Raw genomic sequence first — 10,000 nt, forward strand, 5'->3', positions numbered from 1 at the left:
AAAGAACTGGGAGGGAGTAAAGGAGAAAGTGTGCGCTCTGTTGTCTAAGTGGAAACACCTGCTACCCCAGTTGTCGTATAGGGGAAGAGTTCTGGTTGCTAATAACTTGGTCTCCGGCTCGCTGCGCTGACTCCACCGAGGGACCTGCTGGAGGACATCCAGAAGACCATCGTGCTGGAAACATTCTGATTTTTTTTGTTTTGTTGGTGATTTTTATTTTTTGTTGACTGTTTGTAAAACAATAATCTGACTTCTCTTTGAGAAGTTAATAAAGGTTTTGTAAAAATCAAAATCTCTCCCCTCCCTCTCTCTCTCTCTCTCTCTCTCTCTCTGTCTCTCTGTCTCTCTCTGTCTCTCTCTCTGTCTGTCTGTCTCTCTCTCTCTCTCTCTGTCTCTCTCCCTCTCTCCGTCTCTCTCTCTCTCTCTCTCTCTCTCTCTCTCTCTGTCTCTCTCTGTCTCTCTGTCTCTCTCTCTCCCTCTCTCTGTCTCTCTCTCTCTCTCTCTCTCTCTCTCTGTCTCTCTCTGTCTCTCTCTGTCTCTCTCTCTCTCTGTCTCTCTCTCTCTGTCTCTCTCTCTCTCTGTCTCTCTCTCTCTCTCTCTCTCTCTCCCTCTCTCTCTCTCTCTGTCCTCAGGTCCTGGAGCTCCTGCTGGACTTTGCCTATTCCTCCAGAGTCATCATAAACGAGGAGAATGCCGAGTCGTTGTTGGAGGCGGGCGACATGCTGCAGTTTCACGACATCCGAGACGCTGCAGCGGAGTTCTTAGAGAAGAACCTGCACTCGTCTAACTGCCTGGGCATGATGCTGCTGTCTGACGCTCATCAGTGTAAGAGGCTGTACGAGCTGTCGTGGAGGATGTGTCTGCTTCACTACGAGACGGTAAAGCAGCCTGCAGTGTGACTGACAGCTGGGCTTATTCTTTCTACTACACACATTACCCACAATCCTCTCCTCCATGTTCCTCTAACATGTCTCTACAAACCCCCCAACGTCTTCTGCCTGCTCAAACAGGCCGTTTGGAGATGTTCCCTTCATGACATCACAAAGGGCAGTAGCCCCTCCCCTTCATGACATCACAAAGGGCAGTAGCCCCTCCCCCAGGTGGGTGACACTCCCACAGCTAGGTGTTTGTTCTGCCCTCTGAGTCTGCCTTCTCACCGTAAACAATAGGACATGGAGCCAGAAAGCAGCGAGTACACCCGAGCCCTTCCAGAGAGGGGGCGTGGTCAGACACAGCTCATTTACATATTTAAAGCTACAGACACAGAAACAGCCTGTTCTGAGCAGGGCTGAAATAGAGGGGTTTATAGACATGATCAAATATAGGATCAGAGTGGATTTACAACAACACACTTCACACACATGATGAAGAGGAGCGAGGACACTGATTTCACCTGAAGAAGAGGAGGAGATCATGTGACCTTTAAAGCTTCATAATGTCCATCAAGTGAAAGGATTGTCCAAAGAGCAGGGCTTGTGTGTGAGGAACAGTCTGGAGTTTGTGCTGACAGGTAGAAATACTGTTTGATTAATTAGATCTGTGTTATAAGTATGACATCATTCAGCTGGAGCTTACAGGCTGCAGAGCTCAGATCGAATGTTTGAGATCACAGGCTGCTCGCCCTGTGGGGGTCACTAAGGTTCATGTGGTCGACTACCTTGTGTTTATTACTCAGTATGAGGATGCATTCATCACAGCTCCATGTGCTTGTTCGTGGTTCAGGTGAGAGAGTCGGAGGATTTCTACAGTCTGAATAAAGACAAACTGCTGGAGCTGATTCTGAGCGATGAGCTGGAGATAGAAGACGAACAGGTGAGAGATCAGACCTGACCCCTCCCACGGCGTCTCTTTAACCCTCGCTGACCGTGTGGCGCTCACCTGGGCTTGTTGCAGGTGGTGTTTAACTCGGTGATGCGCTGGGTTCGATACGACCTGGAGGGCCGGCGTCACCACTTCCCTGAGCTGCTTCGGGGCATCAGGCTGGCTCTGCTGCCGTCCGAGTGTCTGCTGGAGGCCGTGGCCTGCGAGGAGCTGGTGATGGCCGACAAGAGGAGCAGGTACGCCTCCACACTCTCACCTGTGTGTCTTTACTTCCTGTCTGTCAGGACAACATGTGCATCAAGTGGATCAAGCTTTCAGGGAAGCTCCTGTGTGTGTCCTCTGCAGGTCCATAGTGGAGGAGGCCATGCAGTGTAAGAAGAAGATCCTTCAGAACGACGGCGTAGTGACCAGTCCCTGTGCTCGACCACGAAAAGCTGGACACACGCTGCTGATACTGGGAGGCCAGACCTTCATGTGTGACAAGATCTACCAGGTAGACTTGGAAAAGCACAGAGACTGATTAGTCTGATATTTACATGAAACAACACAAACACAGCCTGGAGGTTAAAGGTCAGAGCCAGCAGCTCCAACATGTGTCCAACAAGAGGCCACGCCCCCAAATTATACATTACTCTAAGCCTTTATAAAATGTGAACAGCTGAGCTTTATAAACATTCAGCCCATACAGATGAAGAGAGAAACCAGCTCCAGAGACCCAAACTGTTTTTTATACCACACTGTAAACATTTAACATAGAGCTCTATGGAGACTGACTCACTGCAGGAGACAGACTCTAGTGGACACTGGAGGAACTGCAGCTGTAAAGTTGGACATTTTAACATAGAGCTCTATGGAGACTGACTCACTGCAGGAGACAGACTCTAGTGGACACTGGAGGAACTGCAGCTGTAAAGTTGGACATTTTAACATAGAGCTCTATGGAGACAGGCTCACTGCAGGAGACAGACTCTAGTGGACACTGGAGGAACTGCAGCTGTAAAGTTGGACATTTTAACATAGAGCTCTATGGAGACTGACTCACTGCAGGAGACAGACTCTAGTGGACACTGGAGGAACTGCAGCTGTAAAGTTGGACATTTTAACATAGAGCTCTATGGAGACAGGCTCACTGCAGGAGACAGACTCTAGTGGACACTGGAGGAACTGCAGCTGTAAAGTTGGACATTTTAACATAGAGCTCTATGGAGACTGACTCACTGCAGGAGACAGACTCTAGTGGACACTGGAGGAACTGCAGCTGTAAAGTTGGACATTTTAACATAGAGCTCTATGGAGACTGACTCACTGCAGGAGACAGACTCTAGTGGACACTGGAAGAACTGCAGCTGTAAAGTTGGACATTTTATCATAGAGCTCTATGGAGACTGACTCACTGCAGGACATGGACTCTAGTGGACACTGGAGGAACTGCAGCTGTAAAGTTGGACATTTTATCATAGAGCTCTATGGAGACTGACTCACTGCAGGAGACAGACTCTAGTGGACACTGGAGGAACTGCAGCTGTAAAGTTGGACATTTTAACAGAGCTCTATGGAGACTGACTCACTGCAGGAGACAGACTCTAGTGGACACTGGAGGAACTGCAGCTGTAAAGTTGGACATTTTAACATAGAGCTCTATGGAGACTGACTCACTGCAGGACATGGACTCTAGTGGACACTGGAGGAACTGCAGCTGTAAAGTTGGACATTTTAACATATAGCTCTATGGAGACTGACTCACTGCAGGAGACAGACTCTAGTGGACACTGGAGGAACTGCAGCTGTAAAGTTGGACATTTTAACATAGAGCTCTATGGAGACTGACTCACTGCAGGACATGGACTCTAGTGGACACTGGAGGAACTGCAGCTGTAAAGTTGGACATTTTAACATAGAGCTCTATGGAGACAGACTCACTGCAGGAGACAGACTCTAGTGGACACTGGAGGAACTGCAGCTGTAAAGTTGGACATTTTAACATAGAGCTCTATGGAGACTGACTCACTGCAGGAGACAGACTCTAGTGGACATTGGAGGAACTGCAGCTGTAAAGTTGGACATTTTAACATAGAGCTCTATGGAGACTGACTCACTGCAGGAGACAGACTCTAGTGGACACTGGAGGAACTGCAGCTGTAAAGTTGGACATTTTAACATAGAGCTCTATGGAGACTGACTCACTGCAGGAGACAGACTCTAGTGGACACTGGAGGAACTGCAGCTGTAAAGTTGGACATTTTATCATAGAGCTCTATGGAGACTGACTCACTGCAGGAGACAGACTCTAGTGGACACTGGAGGAACTGCAGCTGTAAAGTTGGACATTTTAACATAGAGCTCTATGGAGACTGACTCACTGCAGGAGACAGACTCTAGTGGACACTGGAGGAACTGCAGCTGTAAAGTTGGACATTTTAACATAGAGCTCTATGGAGACAGGCTCACTGCAGGACATGGACTCTAGTGGACACTGGAGGAACTGCAGTTGTTATGCACTTCTTCATTGGGTTAAATCTTGAATCCACAGAGCCCATCAACCCTGCAGATGGTCGTCATGTCTTTGTATGGAATAAGACTGCAGGATTCTGGGTAGATCAGTACATTTGTATTTTAAGCTCAATATGAATTGATCTTGTTGACATGGAGGCTGCTCACAGACGAGACACCAAACATGACCAGAGAGATGAAAGTGTGTTCTCCCTGTGCATGCTGGGTAACAAACACATGCTGGTTAGGTTACCTGCTGACTCTAATGTCCATAGGTGTGAATGTGAGTGTGGCTGGTTGTCTGTCTCTACATGTCAGCCCTGTGATTGGCTGCTGACCAGATCAGGGTGTGACCCCGCCTCTCACCCAGGTCTGGTCTCTGGCTCTTCTTGTCTCTCTGTGATGCTTGAATGAGGCACCGCTCACTGTGTTTATAAACTGAGGTTCTCTCTAAGCCAATGGGACGCCACGTTCACTCCTTCTCTCTCACGTGTGTGTGTGTGTGTGTGTGTGTGTGTGTGTGTGTGTGTGTAGGTGGACCATAAAGCTAAAGAGATCATCCCTAAAGCAGACCTGCCCAGCCCCAGGAAGGAGTTCAGCGCGTGTGCCATCGGCTGCAAGGTGTACGTGACGGGAGGTCGAGGGTCGGAGAACGGCGTGTCTAAAGACGTGTGGATCTACGACACGGTCCACGAGGAGTGGTCCAAAGGAGCGCCCATGCTGATCGCCAGGTCAGCTCAGCACCTTTTTTTTTAAAGATTTATTTTTGGCATTTTGCCTTTATTATCGAGAGAGGAAGGTGGACAGAGGCAGAAATCAGGGAGGAGACATGCGGGAAAGGAGCCACAGGCCGGACACGAACCCGGGCCGCCCTTTAATCTCTCAAACACATTGTTTCCTGTCGCCTTTCCTGCATGGACTCGTTTCTCTCCGACACACCGGTGTTATGAAAATGATCAAGCTTGTTTTTAAACATACTGCATCAAAACATGTAAAGCGTCTCCAGCTTTAACAACCTTAGGCCCCGCCTCCAGGCAGAGTCTGAGTGTCCAGGTACTTTGAATGAGGTCAGCTGTAAGAGTAAACTAAAGTGATGAAGATGAGTGGTTTCTGTCCTCTCTGTGACCTGGACTCAGGCTGTGATTGGCTGCGAGCAGCTGCATGTCTGATGTCTTCTGTCCGTGATCACGTAGAAAAGCTTCCTGAGTCATGTTTGTATTTCCTTTGAGAACAGAAAGGCACTGTCCCCACGTCCTCTTCACTCCGTGTCCAGACAAAGTAGGAGGGGGAGTGTCCTGCGGCGCTCTGCTCCAAGGTTACCTGCTTCTACACAACGTCCTACTACAACACGTAAAGGGCTGTACGTGGTCATGAAGGGGGCGGGGCTTACACAAAATAGATAAATAAAAGGAGCGCAGGGTTGAGTCTGCGTCCACTCATTAAATGAAACACAGTACATGACTCCATGTTGTTCGCCCGTGGTCACCTGCTCACAGCGTGCAGGTCTCAGGACGTGTGCAGCACTCGGACACTCGGACACTCGGACACTGGGTCTTATTGGACCACACTGATGACCTGTGTTTGCTCCTGCAGGTTCGGTCACGGCTCGGCAGAGCTGGAAAACAGTCTGTATGTGGTCGGAGGTCACACGGCCATCGCTGGAGTGTTTCCTGCCTCTCCATCCGTCTCTCTGAAGCAGGTCAGCACGCCGTCATGTCTTTGAATCTGCACCTGGTGTTTCAAGTCTCTCTGACTCGTGTGTGTTGAGAGTCTCTCTGACTCGTGTGTGTTTAGTCTCTCTGACTCGTGTGTTGAGAGTCTCTCTGACTCGTGTGTGATGAGAGTCTCTCTGACTCGTGTGTGATGAGAGTCTCTCTGACTCGTGTGTTGAGAGTCTCTCTGACTCGTGTGTGATGAGAGTCTCTCTGACTCGTGTGTTGAGAGTCTCTCTGACTCGTGTGTGATGAGTCTCTCTGACTCGTGTGTGATGAGTCTCTCTGACTCGTGTGTGATGAGTCTCTCTGACTCGTGTGTGTTTAGTCTCTCTGACTCGTGTGTTTAGTCTCTCTGACTCGTGTGTGTTTAGTCTCTCTGACTCGTGTGTGTTTAGTCTCTCTGACTCGTGTGTGATGAGTCTCTCTGACTCGTGTGTGATGAGTCTCTCTGACTCGTGTGTTGAGAGTCTCTCTGACTCGTGTGTGATGAGAGTCTCTCTGACTCGTGTGTGTTTAGTCTCTCTGACTCGTGTGTGTTTAGTCTCTCTGACTCGTGTGTGATGAGTCTCTCTGACTCGTGTGTTGAGAGTCTCTCTGACTCGTGTGTGATGAGAGTCTCTCTGACTCGTGTGTTGAGAGTCTCTCTGACTCGTGTGTGATGAGAGTCTCTCTGACTCGTGTGTTGAGAGTCTCTCTGACTCGTGTGTTGAGAGTCTCTCTGACTCGTGTGTGATGAGTCTCTCTGACTCGTGTGTGATGAGTCTCTCTGACTCGTGTGTGATGAGTCTCTCTGACTCGTGTGTGTTTAGTCTCTCTGACTCGTGTGGGTTTAGTCTCTCTGACTCGTGTGTTTAGTCTCTCTGACTCGTGTGTGTTTAGTCTCTCTGACTCGTGTGTGTTTAGTCTCTCTGACTCGTGTGTGTTTAGTCTCTCTGACTCGTGTGTGATGAGTCTCTCTGACTCGTGTGTGTTTAGTCTCTCTGACTCGTGTGGGTTTAGTCTCTCTGACTCGTGTGTTTAGTCTCTCTGACTCGTGTGTGTTTAGTCTCTCTGACTCGTGTGTGTTTAGTCTCTCTGACTCGTGTGTGATGAGTCTCTCTGACTCGTGTGTGATGAGAGTCTCTCTGACTCGTGTGTGATGAGAGTCTCTCTGACTCGTGTGTGTTTAGTCTCTCTGACTCGTGTGTGTTTAGTCTCTCTGACTCGCGTGTGATGAGTCTCTCTGACTCGCGTGTGATGAGTCTCTCTGACTCGTGTGTGTTTAGTCTCTCTGACTCACGTGTGATGAGTCTCTCTGACTCGCGTGTGATGAGTCTCTCTGACTCGCGTGTGATGAGTCTCTCTGACTCGCGTGTGTTTAGTCTCTCTGACTCGTGTGTGTTTAGTCTCTCTGACTCGTGTGTGATGAGTCTCTCTGACTCGTGTGTGTTTAGTCTCTCTGACTCGTGTGTGTTTAGTCTCTCTGACTCGTGTGTGTTTAGTCTCTCTGACTCGTGTGTTTAGTCTCTCTGACTCGTGTGTGTTTAGTCTCTCTGACTCGTGTGTGATGAGTCTCTCTGACTCGCGTGTGATGACTCTCTTTGACTCGTGTGTGTTTAGTCTCTCTGACTCGTGTGTGTTTAGTCTCTCTGACTCGTGTGTGATGAGTCTCTCTGACTCGTGTGTGTTTAGTCTCTCTGACTCGTGTGTGTTTAGTCTCTCTGACTCGTGTGTGATGAGTCTCTCTGACTCGCGTGTGATGACTCTCTCTGACTCGTGTGTGTTTAGTCTCTCTGACTCGTGTGTGATGAGAGTCTCTCTGACTCGTGTGTGTTTAGTCTCTCTGACTCGTGTGTGTTTAGTCTCTCTGACTCGTGTGTGATGAGTCTCTCTGACTCGTGTGTGTTTAGTCTCTCTGACTCGTGTGTGATGAGTCTCTCTGACTCGTGTGTGTTTAGTCTCTCTGACTCGTGTGTGTTTAGTCTCTCTGACTCGTGTGTGTTTAGTCTCTCTGACTCGCGTGTGTTTAGTCTCTCTGACTCGTGTGTGTTTAGTCTCTCTGACTCGTGTGTGATGACTCTCTCTGACTCGTGTGTGTTTAGTCTCTCTGACTCGTGTGTGTTTAGTCTCTCTGACTCGTGTGTGTTTAGTCTCTCTGACTCGCGTGTGATGAGTCTCTCTGACTCGTGTGTGTTTAGTCTCTCTGACTCGTGTGTGATGATTCTCTCTGACTCGTGTGTGTTTAGTCTCTCTGACTCGTGTGTGTTTAGTCTCTCTGACTCGTGTGTGATGAGTCTCTCTGACTCGTGTGTGTTTTGTCTCTCTGACTCGTGTGTGATGAGTCTCTCTGACTCGTGTGTGTTTAGTCTCTCTGACTCGCGTGTGTTTAGTCTCTCTGACTCGCGTGTGTTTAGTCTCTCTGACTCGCGTGTGTTTAGTCTCTCTGACTCGTGTGTGTTTAGTCTCTCTGACTCGTGTGTGATGAGTCTCTCTGACTCGCGTGTGATGACTCTCTCTGACTCGTGTGTGTTTAGTCTCTCTGACTCGTGTGTGTTTAGTCTCTCTGACTCGTGTGTGATGAGAGTCTCTCTGACTCGTGTGTGTTTAGTCTCTCTGACTCGTGTGTGTTTAGTCTCTCTGACTCGTGTGTGATGAGTCTCTCTGACTCGTGTGTGTTTAGTCTCTCTGACTCGTGTGTGATGAGTCTCTCTGACTCGTGTGTGTTTAGTCTCTCTGACTCGTGTGTGTTTAGTCTCTCTGACTCGTGTGTGTTTAGTCTCTCTGACTCGCGTGTGTTTAGTCTCTCTGACTCGTGTGTGTTTAGTCTCTCTGACTCGTGTGTGATGACTCTCTGACTCGTGTGTGTTTAGTCTCTCTGACTCGTGTGTGTTTAGTCTCTCTGACTCGTGTGTGTTTAGTCTCTTTGACTCGTGTGTGTTTAGTCTCTCTGACTCGTGTGTGTTTAGTCTCTCTGACTCGTGTGTGTTTAGTCTCTCTGACTCGTGTGTGATGAGTCTCTCTGACTCGTGTGTGTTTAGTCTCTCTGACTCGTGTGTGTTTAGTCTCTCTGACTCGTGTGTGATGAGTCTCTCTGACTCGCGTGTGATGACTCTCTCTGACTCGTGTGTGTTTAGTCTCTCTGACTCGTGTGTGATGAGTCTCTCTGACTCGTGTGTGTTTAGTCTCTCTGACTCGTGTGTGTTTAGTCTCTCTGACTCGTGTGTGATGAGTCTCTCTGACTCGTGTGTGTTTAGTCTCTCTGACTCGTGTGTGATGAGTCTCTCTGACTCGTGTGTGTTTAGTCTCTCTGACTCGTGTGTGTTTAGTCTCTCTGACTCGTGTGTGATGAGTCTCTCTGACTCGTGTGTGTTTAGTCTCTCTGACTCGTGTGTGTTTAGTCTCTCTGACTCGCGTGTGATGAGAGTCTCTCTGATTGGTCCAGGTGGAGCGTTACGACCCTCTGAGTAATAAATGGACCATGATGGCTCCCCTCAGAGACGGAGTCAGCAACGCCGCCGTGGTCAGCGCCAAACTCAAACTGTTTGTGTTTGGAGGGACGACCATTCACAGAGACAAGGCGTCCAAGGTGAGTCCTCGTAGATCTTCTGTTCACAGTGATGCTCACCTGTATAAATACTCAGAGAGTGATCAAACCTTCAGAGTCAAAGTGAAAACACCTGTTCTTCAGCTGAATGTCACAAAGACGTCTGTTATCCTCGTGACAAACATGTCACAAACGCCTCACCCCTGACTCACTCTTGACTCACCCCTGACTTACCCATGACTCACCTCTGACTCACCTCTGACTCACCCCTGACTCACTCTCGACTCACCCCTGACTCACTCTCGACTCACCTCTGACTCACTCTCGACTCACCCCTGACTCACTCTCGACTCACCCCTGACTCACTCTCGACTCACCCCTGACTCACTCTCGACTCACCCCTGACTCACCTCTAACTCACTCTCGACTCACTTCTAACTCACTCTCGACT

At 48.9% G+C, this 10,000-nt stretch overlaps 1 protein-coding gene across 4 annotated transcripts in view; it reads left to right on the forward strand.

The window, feature by feature from the left end:
- The window catches only part of enc2 (ectodermal-neural cortex 2), a 28,924-nt gene that overhangs the window by 14,961 nt on the left and 3,963 nt on the right, over positions 1-10,000 (forward strand). For all 4 annotated transcript variants that reach the window (XM_079347127.1, XM_079347126.1, XM_079347128.1 and 1 more), the window contains exons 4-10: positions 633-878; positions 1,723-1,812; positions 1,894-2,057; positions 2,167-2,314; positions 4,846-5,042; positions 5,905-6,010; positions 9,448-9,591. In XM_079347127.1, the coding sequence (XP_079203253.1) occupies positions 633-878; positions 1,723-1,812; positions 1,894-2,057; positions 2,167-2,314; positions 4,846-5,042; positions 5,905-6,010; positions 9,448-9,591 (1,095 nt within the window). The remainder of the gene's footprint in view (positions 1-632; positions 879-1,722; positions 1,813-1,893; positions 2,058-2,166; positions 2,315-4,845; positions 5,043-5,904; positions 6,011-9,447; positions 9,592-10,000) is intronic.

This window comes from Symphodus melops, assembly GCF_947650265.1.
Source record: "Symphodus melops genome assembly, chromosome: 6".
NCBI lineage: Eukaryota > Metazoa > Chordata > Actinopteri > Labriformes > Labridae > Symphodus > Symphodus melops.